This window comes from Oryctolagus cuniculus, chromosome 2 (genome assembly GCF_051225735.1).
Source record: "Oryctolagus cuniculus isolate XC-2025 breed Fujian yellow rabbit chromosome 2, ASM5122573v1, whole genome shotgun sequence".
Lineage (NCBI taxonomy): Eukaryota > Metazoa > Chordata > Mammalia > Lagomorpha > Leporidae > Oryctolagus > Oryctolagus cuniculus.
The window spans coordinates 91,103,339-91,128,216 of record NC_142868.1 but is presented as its reverse complement, the minus strand read 5'-3'; the positions used below and the strand labels follow the sequence as shown (position 1 = coordinate 91,128,216).

The 24,878-nt window shown below is 36.0% G+C and overlaps 1 protein-coding gene across 4 annotated transcripts in view; it reads right to left on the bottom strand.

Annotated features, from left to right (window-relative positions):
- The window catches only part of ADAM32 (ADAM metallopeptidase domain 32), a 191,481-nt gene that overhangs the window by 76,958 nt on the left and 89,645 nt on the right, over positions 1-24,878 (bottom strand). For 2 of the 4 annotated variants that reach the window (XM_089325921.1, XM_089325919.1), the window contains 3 exons: positions 18,699-18,780; positions 7,007-7,143; positions 2,851-3,028 (listed from right to left, as the gene is read on the bottom strand). In XM_089325921.1, the coding sequence (XP_089182047.1) occupies positions 2,851-3,028; positions 7,007-7,143; positions 18,699-18,780 (397 nt within the window). Of the gene's footprint in view, positions 1-2,850; positions 3,029-6,636; positions 7,144-18,698; positions 18,781-24,878 lie in introns of those variants that run through there. The other 2 variants (XM_089325920.1, XR_016229126.1) reach the window with 2 other exon arrangements.

The window sequence follows — 24,878 nt, the reverse complement described above, 5'->3', positions numbered from 1 at the left end:
TGGGCCTACTCCAGTTTATCTTCAAAAAGCTACAATATAAGTAAAATGTTTACTTATATTGTTTTCCATAAATTCTTCCCTAGACAGACACATTAAGGCTAGTGCACTTCGCAGCTGGCATGCTTTTCCTCCATCTCCTGTTTTCTTGAGAAATTGCTATTGGCAAAAAAAAAAAAAAGACACCGGTAAGCTCTTCCACCATAAGAGGAGGAAATCTTACTACATCCCAGAAAGTTTCTTTAAGGAACTCAGCTGTTGCCTTGGGTAACTTAGCAGAAACCAATGACCAGGCCCTATGACAACTACATGATTCTGTGGATTCCCAAACTGATGTGGTCATGGACAACGTAGAATATCTACTGTAGGACAAGGGAGGATATGTGCAGTGACTAATGAAACCTGCTATGAGTGGGCTCAGAGCAAGAGATACAAAAGGCTTTCTAAACAAGCCAAGTGGTTTTATGATTTTAGTAATAGAAGCCCATCTGGGAGTAAGCATTCTTCCTTCTCTGACATGATTCTTAGCCACGTTCTTTGTCAAACTGTGTTCTTCATAATTGTCAAATTTATTTCTTTTAGAATTCAACAGTCCCATGCCAAAACATTGGTCATGCATGGATTCCAGCCAATGCCAATGACTGGTGGCAGACCTTGACCTCCACAAACATCTTTAGGTCAGTCAGCAGAGGATTTTCAGTCCCTGGCTCGGAAGGAAGGATGTCCTGATACAGCAGGAAGAAGTTACAGAAGGGAGACCTTCTTCCCTGAAACTCCCATTAAGATTACGGGGCAAAACTGTCTGATAGGAAAAATGATAGGAGCAGGTAGGCAGTATTACCAATTGGATTACCACCTGGTGGCACATCCCCTATGTAACACCAACCACAGCTGACCTAGCACAGGAAAGTTCTAGACAGCCCGTGCAGCAGCCAGAACTAGCCCACATATGACACTTCTGCCAGTCCCATATGGCAGCTCTAACTGCATCATCCAAATCCCTGTTCTGTGCACTACATAACTCTCTTTATGTTTATCACCCAAACTGTGAAGCACCAAGTCCTCCCTCCTTTTCTATGCAGTGGAAACCCTATGCCCTACAATGTTGCAAATACAGAATTAATGTCAGCTATAAATATCCAATATAGCTGAAAGATGTGTTCCCATGATGACTTTAAGTTATTAAAATGTTACTATTACTATCAAATTAAAATGGTGGGCATTCCCACTACCATTATGCACCTGACACCATGACATTACCAATGTTTCCAAAAAAGGGCATGGAAATGGACAGTAGTCAAGCCCCACTCCAAATTCCACCCACTTTTGAATATTCAATTAGGCCCTACTCCAGACACAATCATACTGCCTCCCAGTAGTATGAAAGGATGGCCCAAATATTGTTCATGGGTCCACTGTTTGTAGTTTGGCTTTTTATTCATTTTCTCTCTCTCTCTCTCTCTCTCTCTCTCTCTCTCTCTCTCTCTCTCTCTCTTCTCCCTCTCCCCCCCACAACTTGAGCTTACCATCACTTAAGTCTTGAGTGTACACTACCCTTTACCTTTGAATAAATCATGCATTCCTGTATAGATTTATTGTTCCACCTTGAATTCTTTCAAGCATGGAGGAAAAAGCCTGATTCTTACCAGCTGGGAGCCACATTGATCACAAGAAGATCTCAACAGAAAACACTACAGAGATTTCTCTAAAAACTGGAAATAGATTGCCAAATGACCCAGCAACTGCACATCTGGGTATATATCCAAAACACATGAAATCATTGTATCAAGGAGATACCTGCTCCACTGTGTACGCACTGCAAAATTGCTCACTATACCTAAGATATGGAATCAACTAAGGTGTTCATTATCAGGTGAACAAATAAAGAAAATGTACACACAAACACATACACACAATGGAATACTAGTCAGTCTTTAAAACAAATGAAATCCTATCTTTTGTAGCAAAATGGATGGAACTGGAGAACGTCAGGTTAAGTGAAATAAATCAGATGCAAAAAAGACAAATATTATATGTTCTCCCCCACATGTGAATCTGAACGCTGAATGTTGATTACTAGAGTCAAGGAGGGGCAGAGGGATAGAGGGGGCTTGACATTTTGAAAACGGGACATTGTGTGTGATTCAATAATTGTGACAGAAAGATCGCACTAATATGTTGACAATAGGGGAATCTGAGTGTGGAGCATATGAGATCTCTTCACAATTTTTGTTTTGTTAATTTAAAACTATTCTCAAAAGCTGACAAATTAAATAGCTACATTTTAAATTATTGTAAGAATAGGGAGGCTTCATCCTGCCAATGGCTAAAGACCACAATTAAAGCAATGTGATGTGAATACAAGTCATCCAGTTCCATGCATGTGACAAACAATATACTTTCTATCAATTTTAATCAAGTAAATCAACCATATTGGCTACACTGCTGCAAGTACTGAATTATCTATTAAGAATTAAACCCTAGACTTTTGGCATTTAATTGTAGTATCAGGGATTCCCCAGCAAGTAAATGATAAAATCACCTAATGTTCAGATTGCAATATTACCACAGATTCCTTCAACATGCTACTGAATCCTCAATGAAGAAATTCCTTAATGGGAATGTGATGGGCTGCTGACACAATAATCTTTAATAAATACATATAAATGTCCTAAGATTTAGAAGAAATTGATTCTTACACATTTAATCTAGAATATAAAACCTTTTTCTAGACTTTCTTATTGTCCTACCATTAATAATTTTGGAAGTACATTTCAAACATGTGCCGTACATTTATGAAAGAGATGAACTAATAAAAATTTATTAATGAATTTTCCTAATTATAAGACTTACTTCCTCAGAACCACAGTCACAGACTTCACCGGTCTCTACTCTGCCATTGCCACAGACTGCTCTCCTTTGACTCTGCATTTGTGGTTTATTCTGAAGACAGCTGGCATGCTGATTTGAAATGAAACTTTCAAAGTCACTCAAACTGCAATTGCTAAAAGTCTTTGCACCACTGGATGTCCTAAAGATTAATTAATAAAATGTCATTGGCATTGTACTTCTGAAAATATAATTCCATATTACATACATTAATTTCAAAATGCTGAAATTTAACAAGTGATAAGAAATGTTAATAGCAAGTGCTTAGAGGCCAAATTCATTCTTGAGGCAGTAATATGATTTGATTTAATGGAATACATGTCTTTATTTTTTAAAAGTAAAATACAACTCAATAGTAAAAACCCAAATTACCTAATTTAAATACAGGAAAAGGACTTTAATATACAGTGCTCCAAATAAAAATTAATACTTAATAGGCAATAAGCTTTTATTAGACAAATTATATTGAGTTTAGCTCTAAACTTCCTCAAAGATCTCAGAAGAACTTAATATTTATATAATTATACCCATTACTATTAATAAAGATAAGTGCATAAAATATTTTCACTGACAGTGTAAGTTTTGATATGTAGCAGAAATCTATAAGGAGAAAACTGACACAAATTCAGCACCTATTATATTTTATATATGATTATTGAACCCTTACAACAAACCTCAAAAGTCAATTCGTAAATTGGCAGAATGAGTATTGAGATAATGATTTTGAATTTTTAAAAATTTTTTTTAATTTTCTTTTATTTATTTGACAGGTAGAGTTATAGACAGTGAGAGAGAGACAGAGAGAGAGGTCTTCCTTTCGTTGGTTCACTCCCCAAATGGCCGCTATGGCTGCCGCTGTGCCAATCTGAAGCCAGGAGCCAGGTGCTTCTTCCTGGTCTCCCATGCGGGTGCAGGGCCCAAGCACTTGGGCCATCCCAGACCACAGCAGAGAGCTGGACAGAAAAAGGAGCAACCGGGACTAGAACCCAGCACCCATATGGGATGCCGGTGCCACAGGCAGAGGATTAACCAAGTGAACCACGGCGCCAGCCCTTATTTTGAATTTAATATATGTAAATAACATTTGTATATAAATGTTGCATAGTTAATATTTTTAATTATGTATAATTTTGATCTCCTAAATGATTAAATCACAATGATTAATGCAGCATCACTTCACCACATTTTGTATCAAGAACCTTTAAAATTTTCTCTGTTAGCAACTTTCACGTATCAGTAGAATATTATTAACTATTGTCATGCTGCACAAATTTACAATTTTCAAGATATAGAATAAACCTATGTGTTCACCAATAGATAAATGAGGAAAGAAAAATGCAATAAATACCATTGGCCCTCCATATTTGCATATTCCACAACCATGGATTTAACCAACCACAGACAGAAAATATTTTAAAAAGTGCATCTGTACTGTAATTATTTCTTGCAATTATTACCTTAAAATACAGTTAAAACTATTTACATAACATTTGTATTGTGTTAGGTATTGTAACTAATTTAGATATGACATAGAGTATACAAGAGGATGTGGGTAAGTAAAGCATTCTTAATCCAAAAACCAGGACCAGAAGTGTTTCAGAATTCTTTTTCGATGTTAGGATATTTGAATATACATAAAGAGATACCTTGAATATGTCAACTTAATTTGTTTCATATACATATCATACGCATACCCTTTAAGGTAATTTTATGGACTGTTTCCAGTGAACGTGAATTTTGCTGCATGAAATCAAATATGTAATTTACCACTTGCAGTGTCATGTCAGCTATCAAAAACTCAGATTTTGGAGAATTTATAATTTCACAGTTTGAGAATTTGATTTCTCAACCCCATTCTATATCATGTTATATAAGGCATGTGACTACCTCTAAATACTGGTATTAGAGCACTAGGGATGGAGATTTGAGTCCTGGAATTAATAACCTATGAATATCAAGAAACTTCTGCTGTACACAAGACTATTCAAATCCTCTCATTTGCAACAACACAGATGAACCTAAAAAATATTAAGTGAAATAAGCCATGCACAGAAAGAAAAATACTACATGATCTCATTTAGATATCAAATCTAAAGAAGTCCTGGGAGTAGAGAGTAGAATGTGGTAATTAAGGGAGGTGAACATACAGATGGGGAGCTGAGGGAAATACAGAGTGGTGAGAGGTGCTTGTTCGACTTCAAACTCAGGTACTTGTAATACAAAAGTAACATTACTTACATCAGCTAGTTGACCAGTAGCCAACTATGTATACAATGTAAGGTCACTTAAGCTGTCTGTATTACAGGGACTTCTTAACACATTCAGTAGAAATAAGAATTGCCTAACTTACATGATTTGCTTGAGAATTCACTTAAATAGTAATGTATGAGATATACTGTGGAGATGAAAAGGAGCATATGATAGTTATATTTTCATAAAAATTAATATAATGTTGTCCTATACAAATCACAAGAAAATTGTAAGATTATTTATTAAAGGACCTTAAATATCATAAAGTACAATGTAAATCTAAGGATTTATTAATAGATTAAACACTCAGTTCTACCACAAACTAACTCTCTAATCATGGAAATACTATTAATTATCGCTTATTATTTATTTATAAATTATGTATAACTCAATCTCATCTGTAAGACTGGACATAATAGGGTCTGTGCTGTAGGGATGTTGTGGCAATCAGACGAGTGTTTAAATATACAGTGTTTGGAATGGTTTCTGGCATATGGTAAGTTAACGTAAATATTAACCTTAGTAACAATAATACTAGACTCTGGGTAAAATAAACAAAACATCTTTTCATAGCATATTTGAGAATAGTTACCAAAGAAACAATGGGTTCAAAACAGTATTTTCAAATTGTGGAGAATATCACTATACAGAGTACTAACTCATATATTTTGAGAGTTCCTTCAAAAATTTCATGAAAACAGAATTTAAATATAAGCTTATTTTGGTACAAAACATTTTGAAATCCATGCATAGTGGTTGGTTAATATATTGATCATTAACTTTCTAAAAAAATTATCATATGCATGAATTTAAATGTTGCACCAAAATAAACTTATCATGTAATTTCTTTTTCTACGAAAATTGTAAGTCTCCTCATGTGTGTGCATGTATGTGTGTGAATGTATATTCTCTCAAGTTATGCATCTATATGGACAGTATGTATTTTTACACATCTATACATGGATATATGTGTATATAATAACTCTGAGGAGCAAATTTCAATAATGTCTGCATTAGGTCTACAAGTATGTCTGCATATACATGTATAAGTATGTATATGTTTGTTATATTTATAGAATATGAGAATTAACACATTCAGTGGTGTTTAGTTATTATTATGAAAAGATCTTGTTTTCAAAAAATTAATGCCTTTTCAATTTTGCCTTTTAATAGTTTTTTAGCAATGAATAGGTAATATCTGTCATAGGCCAAATTCAGTAACAGTAAAACCATAGAATTCTAACGGCTGTTGTTCTTGTCTAATGCCTTATGTTGATTGAAGACATTGGTAAATTTATAAATCACTATAGCTAATCCATCACATATATAGAGAACTATATAATTTTCATATTTTATTTTATTCTTATATCATCTTCTAAATAAGAGAATAGGAATGATCATTCCTATTGAAAAATTTTTTTAAACAAGGTCTAGTTTCTCCAAAGCCATATAAATACTTTATATTTGATATTGGTCTTCAATTAGACATTCTGTCCTTTGGATGGTTTTAATATTTTACCGAACATTAAATTATTCTAAAAAAAACCACAAAATTTCTATTTAAATAAAGATAATAAAGATCATATGTTACTGAAATATTTCTAAACATCCTTAGTGCAATCACCAAATGTGTATATTAAGGAAAATATCTATGCTAATATAGACTGCAGATTCAATTTGTTTTCCTGAATTGTCTTTAATGGTACACATCTATCATGCACTTACCACTTTAACTTACACATTTATGTTTTGTAGTTAACATGTTCTATTTATAATTAGTTTATGCTATAGATAAATATGAAATGTTTGCACTTCAAATATTTCAAACAAAATTAAAATGACCAAAAATAAGTCCTTTAAAGAAACGTACATAGCTTGTGGATTCATTATACAGATGGTTTCTGAGCAGTGACATTTCTTTGGATCATCATATGATATCCCCAGACTGAGTGCCAGCATCTGGGAGACAACAACTGAAAACGCCTCCAAAGTCATCTCCTTGGGATACTATAACAACAGCAAAGAAGATTCAGATGAAGGAGAATTCATTAACTGGTGGCAAAAAAATGCTCTAATTCTGAACATTACTGCTTTTTAAACAAATATTTAACAAATACTCTTATGCACACTTAAGAAGCTGAAGCTCTTCTAAAAAATTTCTACTAAATTATAAACATAATTGCTTATAATTTAATCTAAATATGTTATAAACATATTTAGATAATGCCAAGTTTTGTTATAATTTAACAGATGAATGCTAGCAAATGTAAGGACGTGACCATAACTATATAAAATAGGCTTTATATGATGAGGAAAATCTACATAGACTTTTGGCTGTATGGATCATAGTCTTCTATTCACCCAATTTTATTATCTTTCTAAAAAATTTTTAAAGTGAACAAATTTCATGTATTTCACATAAAACAGATTTAGGAGCACAGTAGTACTACCCACCCTCCCTCTTCCACCCTTTCCCATTCCATCAGTTAATTTTTACAATGATCTACTCTCAGTGTATTTTATACTCATAATTAACCCTACATGAAGTAAAAAATTCAACAAATACTAAGAAGAAAGAAAACACTGTTCCTTAAAGGTAGATACAAGAGCTATAAACAATCAACAAATCTCAAAATGTAAATTTCACTCTTACATTACATTTTTTGATACTCTGTTAACAGATAGATCAAGGAAAATATATGGTATTTTCTTTTTGCGACTGGCTTATTTCACTAAGCATAATGATTTCCAGTTGCATCAATTTTATTACACAACAGAAGATTTCATTTTCTTATGGCTGAGTAGTATTCCATAATTAATATACATATATATATAATCACAATTTCTATATCCAGTCATCAACTGATGAATATCTATGTTGATTCTATATCTTATCTATTGTGAATTGAGCTGCAATAAACGTGGGGGTACAAATAACTCTCATATACTCATTTCTCTTCCTTCAGATAAATTCCCAAAAAGTGGGATTGTTGGGTCATACAGCAGATCTATTTTCAGCTTTCTGAGGTATGTCCATACTGTCTTCCACAATGGCTGCACCAGAGTGCATTCCCACCAAGAGTGGATAGAGTACTTTTTACCACATCTTCACCAGAATTTATTATTTGTTGATTTCTGTGTGAGATCCAATCTAATTGGGTTGAGGTGAAACCTCATTGTGTTTTGATTTCCTTTTCCCTGATGGCTAGTGATTCTGAGCATTTTTTTATTTGTTATCTGGCTATTTGTATTTCAGCCTTTGAAAAAGGCCTATTGATATCTATACCCCATTTCTTAACTGGACTGTTTTGTTGTTGTTGAGTTTGTCGAGCTCTTAACAGATTCTGATTATTAATCCTTCATCAGTTGCAGAGTTTGCAAATATTGCCTCTCTTTCTGATGTGGTTGCCTCATCCTTTTGCTGAGTGTTTCCTTTGCAGAACAGAACCTGCTCAGCTTTACATAATCCCTCATGTCTACTTGGGTTTTGCTTGCCTGTGCTTCTGAGGTCTCTGCCTATGCAAATGTCTTGCAGAAATCCCTAATATATTCCTCTAGTTATTTGATGGAATCAGGTTGTACATTTAGATCTTTGATCCATTTTGAGTTTATTTCTGTAGAAGGTGGAAGTTAGGGGTCTTGTTTCATACTTCGGCAAAAGTAGATCCAATTTTCCTTGCACTATTTGTTGAAGAGACTATTCTTTCTCCAAGGATGGATTTTAGTTCCTTTGTCAAATATTACTTGGTTGTAGATGTGTGGATTGATTTTGGGAATTACTATTTTGTTCCACTGATCTACATGTCTTTTTCTGTGCCAGTACCAAGCTGTTTTATTATAACTGCCCTGTAGTATGTCTTCATTCTGGTATTGTGATGCCTCTGGCTTTGTTTTCGTTGTTTAAGATTGCTTTAGCTATAGGCGTTTCCTGTGTTTCCATTTGAATTTTAGCAACATTATTTCTAGGTCTGAGAAAAATGTCATTGAATCTGAAAATTTCTTTCAGTAGTATGGATGCTCGATGATATTAATTCTTCCAATCCATGATAATGGAAAACATCTTCCATTTTTTGTGTTTTCTTCTATTTCTTTCTTAAATGTTTTGTAATTTCCATCATAGAGATCTTTCACTTCCGTGGTTAAATGTCTTCCAAGGTTTTAAAATTTTTGTAGCTATTGTGAAAGAGAGTGATCCTACAAATACTTTTTCAACCATGACACTGTCTGTATATAAAAAAGCTATTGATTTCTGAGTATTAATTATATAGCCTGTAACTTTACCAAATTATCTTATGAGAATATATATATATATATACTTGTTTTATCTTCCATGATATAAACCTTTAGCTAATCAAAGAAAACAGAGAAGCTTCAAATAAATAAAATCAGCAATGAACAACAGATGTTTTTATACCTGATACCATAGAAATACAAATGATCATTATTAACTACTATGATCCACTACAATCCACAAAACTAGGAAACCTAGAATAAATGGATAAATATTTAGGTTCCAAAAATTTACCAGAATTGAACTAAGAAGATATTTTTAAACCTGAATACATCAATAACAAGTTATAAGAATGAATCAGTAATTTAAAAAAATTCCCAACAAAGAGTATCTCAGGATCATATTGATTCATGTCTGAATTCTACCAAGCTTTTAAGAAAGAATAACACCAATTATTCTCAACTATCCCATTAAAAATTGAAAGGAAGGGAATTCTTTTTTTTTTTTTTTGACAGGCAGAGTGGAAAGTGAAAGAGAGACACAGAGAGAAAGGTTTTCCTTTTTCCATTGGTTCACCGCCCCCAATGGCCAATACACTGCGCTGATAAGAAGCCCGGAGCCAGGTGCTTCTCCTGGTCTCCCATGTGGGTGTAGGGCCCAAGCACTTGGGCCATTCTCCACTGCACTCCCGGGCCACAGCAGAGAGCTGGACTGGAAGACGAGCAACCAGGACAGAATCTGGTGCCCTGACCAGGACTAGAACCTCTGGTGCCAGTGCCGCAGGCGGAGGATTAGCCTATTAAGCCGTGGTGCCGGCAGAAAGGAAGGGAATTCTTTCAAATTCTTTCTTTAAGGCCAACATTACTCTGATACCAAAGACATGACCAAAAAAAAAAAAAAAACAAAAAACAAAAAACAAAAAACAAAACAGAAAAACTTTAGACCAGTCTCCCTAGTGAACATAAAAAAAAAAAAAAAAAAAAACGCTCAACAAAGTGCTAGAAAATTGATACATCAAAAAAAATCAAGTGGGATTTATCCCAGGGATGAAAGGATGGCTCAACATCTCAACATTAGCCAATCAATGTACATATTACATCAACAGAAGGAAGGGCAAAAATATGATCATCTCAACAGGATGATCGTGGTTGTACTTTTATTGCTTTAATAAACTTCCAACTCAGGGTTTTAGTTAAAAGAAAGTGCTACAGTTCCCAATCAGATAGACTGTTTAGAAATGGTGAACTGTATAGACAGTTTGTATTATAAAGTAAATATTTTAATTATCTGTTACATTTTTATATTTCAAGAAATTTCTTATTAGTGATCAAGATTTTGGTGTTTATGATAGAAAATATTGAAACTGATAATCTGAAATGGCCATCTATGTGATGTGCTCTTTTAGTTTTATCCTAATTTAACATATAAGTGTAAATCTACACATGATATGTCATTCTAATGTTTTGGATTTTATTCAATAAATCATGTTTTATGTATGATTGAGGTCACTCAGGTAGTTAAATATCTCATATATTTTTATTATTAGTTGCAGTGTTGATATAAACCCATTTTTCAGGGAGAAAACAGGTCAATGCATAGTCAGATAAAACAATAAAAGTGTTTCATAGTATAATTAATGGGAAAAACATTCACTAACTATTTAAATCTATTCTCTTGTCTCACAAACTTTAGAAATGTTAACATTTTCAGAGTATGCAGGATGTGCATACAGGAACACACTTTATTACTGGGATGTAACAGTTCGATTTTTTTTCTTGAAAATTAGAAATAATTTTGGCCGGCATTGTGGCTCACTTGGTTAATCCTGCAGGGCTGGCATCCGATATGAGAACCGGGTTCTAATTGCGGCTGCTCCTCTTCCAGTCCAGCTCTCTGCTGTGGCCCGGGAGTGCAGTGGAGGATGGCCCAAGTGCTTGGGCCCTGCACCCAAATGGGAGACCAGGAGAAGCACCTGGCTCCTGGCTTCAGATTGGTGCAGCATGCTGGCCATAGTGGCCATTTCGGGGGTGAGCCAACAGAAGGAAGACCTTTCTCTCTGCCTCTCTCTCTCTGTCTAACTCTGCCTGTCAAATTTTAAAAAAAAGAAAATTAGAAATAATTTAAACACTTTCTGATTTTAAAATTTTTAAAATCTGTTTGACAAACATTCTTATATCAAAATATAGTTTCCTTTTCATTGCAGAATTGTATCTAAAAATTCATTCTTTAAAAATTTTGGATCCTTTTTAATACAACAAAAACATTTATACTATGTTGCTTTTCAATTCATTAAAAACATTTTTAAAGAAGCAATTTGCAGATATATATTCCAAGATGGTTGAATAGGATGAAGACTTACTGCTTTGGATGACAGGAAAATGACAGGAGAAAGCAGAAAAAGTATATTCCCAAAAATAAAATTAGTAGGAGAAAAGAAATAATTAAAATAAGAGAATAAACAAAATTGAAACAAAAAAGTATAAAAGATCAGTGAAATGAAGAGATGGTTTTTCAAAAAAAAAAAATTAATATACACTGGCCCAACTAAACAAAAGAAGATCCAAACTAATAAGATCAGAGATGAAAAGGAGATGTAATTGCAGATACCACAGAAATAAAATTAATCATCAGGAATTGCTACAATTGCTATATGCCAACAAAACAGAAAATCTAGAAGAAATGGATAGATTCTTAGACATACACAATCTACTAAAATTGAATCACAAAGGCAAAGAAGACCTCAAAAGACCAATAACCAACACAGAGATTTGTAGAAATGAAGACCCTTCCAAAAAAGAAAAGTCCAGGATCAGCTTCACTACTGAATTCTACCAGACTTTCAGAGAACAAATTCTAATTCTTCTCAAGCTATTCTATACAATTAAAAGGGAGGAAATCCTCCCAAACTCCTTCTATGAGGCCAGCATCACCTTCATTCCAAAACCAGAAAAAGAAACAAAAAAGACAGACTAATATCCCTGATGAACATAGGTGCAAAAATCCTCAACAAAATAGTAGCAAGACCCCTACCTTACGCCTTACACAAAAATCCACTCAACATGGATTAAAGATCTAAATCTATGACCTGACACCATCAAATTATGAGAACATTGGAGAAACCCTGCAAGATATTGGCACAGGCAGAGACTTCTTGGAAGACTCCAGAAGCACAGGCAGTCAAAGCCAGAATTCACAATCAGGATTTCATCAATTTGAGAAGTTTAAGTACGGCAAAAGACTCAGTCAGGAGAAGGAAGAAGCAACCGAAAGAATGGGAAAAATATTTGCAAACTATGCAACAGATAAAGGGTTAATAACCAGAATCTACAAAGAGATCAAGAAACTCCACAAAAACAAAACCAACAGCCCACTTAAGAGATGGGCCAAGGACCTCAATAGACTATTTCAAATGAGGAAATCCAAATGGCCAACAGGCACATGAAAAAATTCAAGGTCATTAGCAATCAGGGAAATGCAAATCAAAACCACAATGAGGTTTCACCTCACCCCAGTTAGTATGGCTCACATTCAGAAATCTACCAACAACAGATGCTGGCGAAGAGGAGGGGAAAAAGGGACACTAACCCACTGTGTTGGGAATGAAAACTGGTAAAGTCACTATGGAAGTCATTTTGAAGATTCATCAGAAACTTGAATATAACACTACCATACAACCCAGTCATCCCACTCCTTGGAATTTACCCAAAGGAAATTAAATTGGCAAATAAAAAAGCTGTCTGCACCTTAATGGTTATTGCAGCTCAATTCACAAGAGCTAAGACCTGGACCTTAATGCCCATCAACAGAAGCCTGGATAAAGAAATTGTAGGATATGTACTCTATAGAATATTACACAACAGCAAAAAAACAATGAAATCCGGTCATTTGCAACAAAATGGAGGAATCTGGAAAACATCATGCTGAGTGAAATGAGCCAGTCCCAGAGGAACAAATATCATATGTTCTCCCTGATCAGTGACAAGTAACCTAGCACCAAAAAGGAAACCTGTTGAAGTGAAATGGACACTACGAGAAACAGTGACTTGATCAGCCCTTGTCCTGACTGTCAAGGAACAACTTAATACTTTATCCCTTTTAGTATTTTTTGATCTACTTAATACAATTGTTGAACTCTTTAATTAACACGTAATTATTCTTAGGTGTTTAAATTTAACTGAAAAGTGATCCCTGTTAAATATAAGAGTGGGAATAAGAGAGGGAGAAGATGTACAATATGGGACATGCTCAATTGGACTTGCCCCAAACGGTAGAGTTAGAAATGTGCCAGGGAATTCCAATTCAATACCATCAAGGTGGCATGTACCAATGCCATCTCACTTGTCCAAGTGATCAGTTTCAGTTCACAACTGATCATAGTGATAAGTCTAAGAGTCAAAGGGATCACAAAAACAAGACTAGTGTCTCCTAATACTAAATAAAAGTATTAAAAAGGAGAGAATGATCCAACATGGGAAGCAGGATACACAGCAGACTCATAGAATGGCAGATGTCCTCTGGCCTCAGAATCAGCCCTTAAGGCATCTGGATCTAGCTGAAGAGTCCATGAGAGTATTTCAGGCATGGAAAGCCAAGACACTCTGGCAAAAAAAAAAAAAAAAAAAAAAAAAAAAAAAAAAAAAAAAAAAAACCCTAAATGAAAGATCTCTGTGAGTGAGTGAGATCCCAGTGGAAAGAACAGGCCATCAAAGAAGGAGGTACCTTTCTCTGAAGGGAGGAGAGAACTTCCACTTTGACTATGGCCTTGTCTAATTAAGATCAGAGTTGGCGAACTCAAAAAGCTTCCATAGCCTTGGGAACTCATGACAAGAGCCTAGGGTGATTACTGACACCATAAACAAGAGTGTCAGTGTGTTAAGTCAACAACAGGAGTCACTGTGCACTTACTCCCCATGTAGGATCTCTGGCCTTAATGTATTGTACTATGTGACTTAATGGTATAACTAGTACTCAAACAGTACTTTACACTTTGTGTTTCTGTGTGGGTGCAAACTGTTGAAATCTTTCCTTAGTATATACTAAATTGATCTTCTATGTATAAAGATAATTGATAATGAAATTTGATGTGCATGGAATGGGAGAGGGAGCGGGAGATGGGAGGGTTGCAGGTGGGAGGGTATTTATGGGGGAAAAAGCCACTGTAATCCAAAAGCTGTACTTTGGAAATTTATATTTATTAAATAAAAGTTAAAAAAAAAGGAATATGGCAAGAATGCTTTCACATGGAATATATTTATAGTGCAATTAAATTAGAATGTCACAGGTTCCTAAGGCCATTTTTAGGCTCTTAATGCTAAAGGACAGATAGGCAGAGATTGGGGTCATGGCACAGGATAAGATATTGAGCTAGAAGGAAATTAGTTGGGGCCAGTGCTGTGGCGTAGCTGGTAAAGCCACCATATGCAATGCCAGATTCCCATAAGGGCACCGATTTGAGTCCTGGCTGCTCCACTTCTGATCCAGCTCCCTGCTGTGGCCTGGGAAAGCAGTAGAAGATGGCCCAAGTCTTTGGGCCCCTGCACCTGCGTGGGTGACCGGGAAGAATTTTTGGCTCCTGGCTTCGGATTGGCGCTGCTTCGGCCATTGGGGCTAGCTGGGGAGTGAACCAGCAGATGGAAGACCTCTCTCTCTCTCTCTCTCTCTCTCTGTCTCTCTCTCTCTGCATTTCCTTCTTTCTTTGTGTAACTCTGACTTTCAAATAAATAAATAAATGCTTAAAAAAAGGAAGAAAATTAGTTGTGACAGAGTGGAGATAAGGATAATATATTGGTCAATAGAAAACCATGGCACCCCAACAAACACAAGAGTACCAAGGACTCATATGCTGCAGGAACGAAGGAAAGATCAATAAGCAAATAACTGCACCAATATAAGATGCAAGAATGAGGAGCAAAGAATGTGGGTGGACAAATGAAGCAGTTAAGACTATAACCAGAGCTGGAAGTGGGGCTTATACCAATATTTTTTATTTATCTCCTTTTCCTCTTTCATCTCCCAGTAACTTATATAAAGAATACTATTGTAATTACATTAACCCATAGACAAAGTACAAAAGTCCTATAGAAAAAATTATAAATTTTAAAAAATTTGAAAATAAATATAAGACATGTACAACTATGTTATACCTACAAAAACCTATGCATGCAATAGGTTATACCTACAAATCTATGCATGCAATAGGTCTCAAAAAGTTTATGAAGTGGCCAGCACTGTGGCACAGCAGGATAAGTCACCACCTGTCATGCTGCCATCCCATACTAGCACCTGTTTGAGTCCTGACTGTTCTCTTCCCATCCAGTTCCCTGCTTAATGCAACTGGGAATGCAACAGAAGATGGCTGAAATATGTGGAACCCTGCCACTCATGGGGGAGACAGATGGAGTTACAGACTTCTGGCTTTGGCTTGGCCCCACTCTGGCCATGGCAACCATCCGGAGACTGACTCAGTAAATGGAGACTAACTCTGCCTTTCCCTCTCTCTGTAACGCTTTCAAATAAATGAGTAGATACATCTTTTATAAACAGAATTTGTTAAGAGTTACAAAAAAGGATCACAAAAAATGTGGATTATGACAAAACTGCATGGATTTCAAAATTTAAAATAATAAATATATAATAACATAACAGTAAACATAGATAGTATTACCAGTACTATTGATAGTTTTATAAGTCAAAATAGGGGTTGAATAAGAGCATATATTTTAAATAACTAAATTAAATCAATGGAAGAACTTAAATGTAAATTCTTAAGCAAGACTACACAAACAGAAAAAGGAAAGAACTTTACTATCATTTCTTACTTTACATATCTATAGTTTAAAAATTTAGTATGTGCATATGTTAATTTTATAATAAAAATTTAAGTACTAGAAAACTATGTGCTGTAAGCCTGGTTTCAGCAGAAGTCAGCTGGTGATGAGCCCTGGTAGCTCTGCCAGCCAAGAGTTGGATTCCTGGAAATGGACCTGCCCTGGAATCGAAGGATGACCAGGTCAGAGCCACAGTTCTTACTGGCTCCAAGCTGAAAAGCCCTTCACTCAGCCCAGCTTCTAAAGTGACCACCACAGCTGAGAAAATGGCCAAGTAGGGTCAGTAACATTGCAGGCAGAACTGTAAATTTCCTGTTAGAGATGCCACCTGCCTTTACCTAGCCAGCTCTCCTCCCAGGCCACCTAGGTAATGGAAGTCAACAGGGTGCTTCCCCAAGGAGGTTCACACCTCCCTTAGGATGTAGCCTATGAAGAGAAAGATAAGTCTGGGCCTCATAATTTACAAGGCTTTAAAGCCCACCTGATTATTATCAAGCCCCTTCTGTCAGTTTCTATTGGCCTCTCAATCAGAAAACTTATTTGTAGCTTAGATAGCACCTTTCTTAGGTTCTCTAATAACAACTCTGTCCTTTGTATCTAGCCCACTTGAGCCTCATTCCTTTGTAACCATAGCCTCGCCTCTACAAATGGCTCTACTTCCAACCTGTGTGTACTGATGGTCCTCTCCCCCACTTAATGTTGTATGGTTGTTCAGAATTTCTCTACAGACAAACCCCACTACCTACAAAATTTAAGTGGCCTTTTCTCCCAGTCTTGGCTGGAATCAGCTTTAAGCCACATCCATCAAACTGTCCTCACAAGGGTCCAGAGACACCCCCCTCATTTCCTCTCCTCCATGAAATCCTCTCATTATTACTTGGTTAATGCTACTCTTAGGATCATTGGTTGCTATTCTCACCCTGACTTTTATACTACAGTGTCTATTTAAGTGTTTACAGGAGGTTATAATGGAACAAACGAAGGCCTTCAGCAACCAGGCGGTCAACCAAATGCTGCTATAGGGACATACTCGGCACCAAGGAGACAGCGGCTTGAGACATCACCCCATGCCAGAGAAAAGTACCTCATCACCCCATGTCAGCAGGAAGTAGCTCTAAAGAGAGATCATCGTCCCTCTACCTCTCCTGGACTTTTGGGACTAATGTAATCCCATACAACTCCTGCTTTATAAAAAACAAAAGGGGGGAATGTTAGGAAACTGGCACAGTTTTATCTATGGCATGATCTACACCCTGATTTACATCCTATGTCCTAGCCCCTGCTGCCATTGCTGGAAGCCAGGTGGCCACATGGCCCAACCACTGGTGTCAAGCTCCACCCCCATCCTAATGGGATTCACTGCTCCTGCTTCCCTGCCCGCCCTCCAGCAAAGTTTTAAAAGGACCTGTTCCTGAACACATGGCTCTCTTGGCTTCTCTATTCTCTCCTGCTCACTCTCTCTAGCCCTCTCTCCTCTCTCACTCCCCTCTCTCCTCTCCTCTCTCCTCTTTCTCTCTTACTCTCCTTCTCCCTCTTTGCCCCTTCCCTCCAGCCTGCTGGGTTTCCCCAATAAACCCTTTCCCTAAAAAAAAAAAAAAAAAAAGAAAAGAAAAGAAAAGAAAGAAAGAGAAAACTATGTGTTGCAAAATCCCATTTTGTAGAAAAATAATTCATATAAGGAGAGAGTGAACCTCAATAACAGATAAAAGCACACAAAGTAGAAGATATGAAATATTTCAAAAAGTTAGTGGAAATGAAATTAAAGGATAAGATTATTTTGGGGCAAAAATAATGTGAAATTATTCACAAAAGAGGTCTTCAAAAGGTTCATGGAAAACAAATTATGAAAATAATTATGCACAGATCTCATATCGTTTTCACCAAAAAAGTCCTTTAATTACACCTTTCAACAAACTTTTCGATATACTCACAAAATATTACCAGTGATGTTTTCCACTGAGGCGACAGTACGTCAGATTACAATAATTTCTTATCTGTTCCTTTATGCACTTAACAAATCTGACATAATTAACATCAATTACTTTGCAATTTAAAACATATACTATTTAAACTTGTTTTTAAAAGCATTAGTATATATGGAGAATGGCTCATAGAGCCACATCACCTTTCAACTGGAAGCTATTTTGTCTGTAAGAATATTTTCCCAATATTGCTTGAAAGAAAAAATCTGGTGTTATAAAAATTTTCTTAACAGATAACTTTCCATGATGTACTGTTCTATGTATGCAGGAATGTATGTGTATTTGTTTATGGTATTTTTATTTCCACTTTAACTTAAAATTACAGTTAATTGCATCTAATATTTCTATAAAATAATTTCCTCCTACACACTCCAAAATTTTACCAGTAATGGAAAACAACAAATACAATTTCTAAATATAAACACAAATGTAAACTGTATAAAATATACAGTATTTTGATGACAAATTTTAAATGTGTAAATTTTTTAAAACAAAATTAAAAAAGATTAAGTGATTACATACCACTGCAATTCCTGCAGAATAATGAGGAGCACATATCTTTCCAGGAAACACTGCACCCACATAATCTGGATAATCCCTATAACTAAATAAATACATTCATTGTAATGATCAATTTAAATCTCATAATTTGTGCTAAATTAAATCTGTAGTTCATAAAATCCTGTTCTGAAGTAAGTCGAGGTACAATATGCCCTTCTTTCAAAGTTTGAAGATATTAGTAAAAAAAAAAATTGGTTGAAATGTTTTGAATTTTCTAAATACAAATCAAAGATTTTGATGACTTTCGGCACTCATCACATTTGGTTAAGGTTACCAAAACCCTTAATCAAAAAAACATCTTATTGAATGAAAACAAAAAGTTTTAATTTATGGGTCAAAATGTGTCATTCCTACATAGAAAAACTCAACAGTTTTTCATATGAATGTCTTCATTGTCTCACAACTAAATAGTGTCATTCCAATTTTAAATGTGGCCCTAGTGATACTCTCACATAATAATAATACAATTATCAAAATTTACATGAGTTATCCCTTTAATCATCAAAGCACACCAGTGAAATTAATCTTTTATCCACATTAAAGAAAAACAAAATCAAATGGGAAGTATAAGTAATTATCTTAAGGCAGCATAATTAATGAGAGCTACTGAAGAACTCAAACTTGGGTAGCCTGAATCAAGAGCTATTCTCTCAACTATGACGTATAGATACTTCATCCATATACTATCATCTTTAGGGCTCTCCCTCAAAAACATATGCCAGAATGTCTGTAAATAAGTTTGGTACTCAATCCTTAATTTGATATGTAACTTCATGGTTATTCTACATCCTCAGTGCTGCCTCTGTTCTGCTTCTCTGATATTGTTTAAATGAAACTCTTCTGTCACTTTTTTCCAAGTATTTATTCCTAACACTCAATATTGAGAATAAATTACAGTATAGAAGTATTGTTTACAATCTTCCTTTAGCCAAAGTAGTTCTTACAACAGATATTTTAACAAATTTCTATCTAACTCCTAAGATTTCCCCTAAAGTGTGTATAATACTGGTTATCACATTAATAGTAATTTTTTAGTTCACACTCCTACTCCTTAATGTGCCCACTTCATATTAAATTAGCTGTCAAGACCTATGTTTTATATCTTCAATCATTCATATATATCCTTCCTTCCTGCGAAGATTCAGCATGAGATCTAATTGTGAATTCCATCCTCTTTGAAAAGAACTTAGCTTTATGTTTCTACAATATTTCTCTGTCTACTCAAACTGTCCAACTCCTTTTGTACTGCTATTTAGCCTTTAATCTGGCCTTTCTATATATCCCTCCCATCTACCTTGATCTTGTTCTCAATATTTTACTTAATCTGTATTGTAAACAAATATAGATAATGCACATTAAGTTTGAAAACTTCATTGTGCCCATTATAGGAATTACTCACAACAGATTGTAAGATCCTGGAAAAAAGAGATAGTAATTGTTTATAATTATTTTATTTTCTTTCTTTTTTTTTTTTTTTTTTGACAGGCAGAGTGGACAGTGAGAGAGAGACAGAGAGAAAGGTCTTCCTTTGCCGTTGGTTCACCCTCCAATGGCCGCTGCGGCCGGTGCACCACGCTGATCCAGTGGCAGGAGCCAGGTGCTTCTCCTGGTCTCCCATGGGGTGCAGGGCCCAAGCACTTGGGCCATCCTCCACTGCACTCCCAGGCCACAGCACAGAGCTGGCCTGGAAGAGGGGCAACCAGGACAGAATCCGGCGCCCCGACCGGGACTGGAACCCGGTGTGCCGGCGCCGCAGGCGGAGGATTAGCCTATTGAGCTATGGCGCCGGCCTATTTTATTTTCTTTTTTTAACAATTATTTAATGAACATAAATTTCCAAAGCACAGCATATGGATTACAATGGCTTCCCCCACATAACTTCCCTCCCACCCACAATCCTCTCCTTTCCCACTCCCTCTCCCCTTCCATTCACATCAAGATTCATTTTCAAATATATTTATATACAGAAGATCAGTTTACTATATATTGAGTAAAGATTTCAACAGTTTGCACCCACACAGAAACACAAAGTGAAAAATACTGTTTCAGTACTAGTTATAGCATTAAATCATAATGTACAGCACATTAAGGACAGACATCCTACATGAGGTGTAAGTGCACAGTGACTCCTGTTGTTGACTTAACAAAATGACACTCTTGTTTATGGCATCAGTAATCATCCAAGGCTCTTATCATGAGTTGCCAAGGCTATGGAAGCCTTTGGAGTTCACCGACTCCAATCATATTTAGACAAGGTCATAGTCAAAGTGGAGGTTCTCTCCTCCCTTCACAGAAAGGTACCTCCTTCTTTGATGACCTATTCTTTCCACTGGGATCTCACTCGTGGAGATCCTTCATTTATGTCATTTTTTTTTTTTGACAGAGTGTCCTGGCTTTCCATGCCTGAAATACTCTCATGGACTTTTCAGCTGGATCCAAATGCCTTAAGGGCTGATTCTGAGGCCAGAGTGCTGTTTAGGACTTCCGCCATTCTATGAGTCTGCTGTGCATCCCGCTTTCCGTGTTGGTTCATTCTCTCCTTTTTTATTCTATCTGTTAGTATTATTCAGACACAAGTCTTGTGTATGTGATCCCTTTGACTCTTAATCCTATTATTGTGATCAATTGTGAATTGAAATTGATCACTTTGACTAGTGAGATGGCATTGGTACCTGCCACCTTGATGGGATTGAATTGGAATCCCCTGGTATGTTTCTAACTCTACCGTTTGGGGCAAGTCCGATTGAGCATGTCCCAAAATGTACATCTCTTCCCTCTCTTATTCCCACTCTTATATTTAAAAGGGATCACTTTTCAGTTAAGTTTCAACACTTAAGAATAACTGTGTATTCAGCAGATTCATAGAATGCCAGCTGTCCTATACAGAACTCTGGCCTAAGAATTAGCCCTTAGGGCATTCGGATCCGGCTGAAAAGCCCATGAGAGTATTTCAGGCATGGAAAGCCAAGACACCCTGGCAAAAAAAATGACCTAAATGAAAGATCTCTGTGAGTGAGATCCCAGTGGAAAGAACAGGTCATCAAAGAAGGAGGTAGCTTTCTCTGAAGGGAGGAGAGAACTTCCACTTTGACTATGACCTTGTCTAAATGTGATAAGAGTCGGTGAATTCAAAAGGCTTCCATACCTTGGAAACTCATGACTGGAGCCTACAGAGATTACTGATGCCATTAACAAGTGTGTCAATTTGTTAAGTCAACAACAGGAGTCACTGTGCACTTACTCCTCATGTAGTATCTCGGTCCTTAATGTGCTGTACATTATGATTTAATGCTATAACAAGTACTCAAACAGTATTTTTCACTTTGTGTTTCTATGTGGGTGCAAACTATTGAAATCTTTACATTAATATATACTAAACTGATCTTCTGTATGTAAGAGAAATGAAAATGAATCTCAATGTTAATGGAAGGGGAGAGGAGGCGAGAAAGGGGAAGGTTGCGGGTGGGAGGGAAGTTATGGAGGAGAAGCCATTGTAATCCATAAGCTGTACTTTGGAAAATTGTATTCATTAAATACAAAAAATGTTGAAAACAAAGAATAACTGTGTATTAATTACAGAATTCAACCAATACTATTAAGTAGAACAAAAAAAAAAAACTCTCAGAAATAGACAGATCAAACGGACAGAAGATCAACAAGGAAATAGCAGATTTAAATGACACTATAGCCCAAATGGATCTAACAGATATCTACAGAACTTTTCATCCTACACTTAAAGAATTCACATTCTTCTCAGCAGTACATGGAACCTACTCTAGGATTGACCACATACTAGGCCATAAAGCAAGTCTCAGCAAATTCAAAAGAATTAGAATCATACCATGCAGCTTCTCAGACCTTAGGGGAATGAAGTTGGAAATTAGCAACTCAGGAATCCCTAGAGCATATGCAAACACATGGACACTGAACAGCATGTTCCTGAATGAACACTGGGTCATCGAAGAAATCAAAAGAGAAATCAAAAACTTTCTGGAAGTAAATGAGGATAACAACACAACATACCAAAACTTATGGCATACAGCAAAAGCAGTGTTAAGAGGAAAGTTTATAGCAATAGGTGCCTACATCAATAAATTGGAAAGGCACCAAATAAATGAGCTTTCAATTCATCTCAAGGATCTAGAAAACCTACAGCAAACCAGACCCAAATCTACTAGGAGAAGAGAAATAATTAAAATCAGAGAAGAAATCAACAGGACTGAATCCAAAAAAAATACAAAAAATCAGCCAAAGAGATGGATTTCTGAAAAAAAAAAAAAGAAAATTACACAAGAGAAAGAAGGGAAAAGACCCAAATCAATAAAATCAGAGGTGAAAAAGGGAATGTAACAACAGACACCACAGAATCATCAGAAATTACTACAAGGACTTGTATGCCAGCAAACAGGGAAACCTATCAGAAATGGATAGATTCCTGGACACATGCAACCTACCTAAATTGAACCAGGAAGACATAGAAAACCTAAACAGACCCATAACTGAGACAGAAATTGAAACAGTAATACAGGCCCTCCCAACAAAGAAAAGCCCAAGACCAGATGGATTCACTGCTGAATTCTACCAGACATTTAAAGAAGAACTAACTCCAATACTTCTCAAACTATTCAGAACAATTGAAAAAGAGGGAGTCCTCCCAAATTCTTTCTATGAAGCCAGCATCACCTTAATCCCTAAGCCGGAAAAAGATGCAGCATTAAAAGAGAATTACAGACCAATATCCCTGATGAACATATTCGCAAAAATCCTCAATAAAATTCTGGCCAATAGAATGCAACAACACATCAGAAAGATCATCCACCCAGGCAAAGTGGGATTTATCCCTGGTATGCAGGGATGGTTCAACATTCGCAAATCAATCAATGTGATACACCACATTAACAGACTGCAGAAGAAAAACCCTATGATTATCTCAATAGATGCAGAGAAAGCATTTGATAAAATACAACACCCTTTCATGATAAAAACTCTAAGCAAATTGAGTATAGAAGGAACATTCCTGAATACAATCAAAGCAATTTATGAAAAACCCACAGCCAACATCCTATTGAATGGGGAAAAGCTGGAAGCATTTCCACTGAGATCTGGTACCAGACAGGGATGCCCACTCTCACCACTGCTATTCAATATAGTTCTAGAAGTTTCAGCCAGAGCCATTAGGCAAGCAAAAGATATTAAATGGATACAAACTGGGAAGGAAGAACTCAAACTATCCCTTTTTGCAGATGATATGATTCTTTATTTAGGGCACCTAAAGAACTCTACTAAGAGACTAGTAGAACTCATAGAAGAGTTTGGCAAAGTAGCAGGGTATAAAATCAATGCACAAAAATCAACAGCCTTTGTATACACAGGCTATGCCATGGCTGAGGAAGAACTTCTAAGATCAATCCCATTCACAATAGCTACAAAAACAATCAAATACCTTGGAATAAACTTAACCAAGGACGTTAAAGATCTCTACGATGAGAATTACAAAATCTTAAAGAAAGAAATAGAAGAGGATACCAAGAAATGGAAAAATCTTCCATGCTCATGGATTGGAAGAATCAACATCATCAAAATCTCCATTCTCCCCAAAGCAATTTATAGATTCAATGCAATACCAATGAAGATACTGAAGACCTTCTTCTAAGATCTGGAAAAAATGATGCTGAAATTTATATAGCGACACAGGAGATCTCGAATAGCTAAAGCAATCTTGTACTAAAAAACAACGCCAGAGGCATCACAATTTCAAATTTCAGGACATACTACAGCACAGTTATGATCAAAACAGCATGGTACTGGTACAGAAACAGATGAATAGACCAATGGAACAGAATAGAAACACCAGAAATCAGCCCAAACATCTATAGCCAACTAACATTTGATCAAGGATCCAAAACCAATTCCTGGAGCGAGGACAGTCTATTCAATAAATGGTGATGGAAAAATTGGATTTCCACGTGCAGAAGCATGAAGCAAGACCCCTACCTTACACCTTACACCTTACACAAAAATCCACTCAACATGGATTAAAGACCTAAATCTACGACCCGACAACATCAAATTATTAGAGAACATTGGAGAGACCCTACAAGATATAGGTACTGGCAAAGACTTCCTGGAAAAGACCCTGGA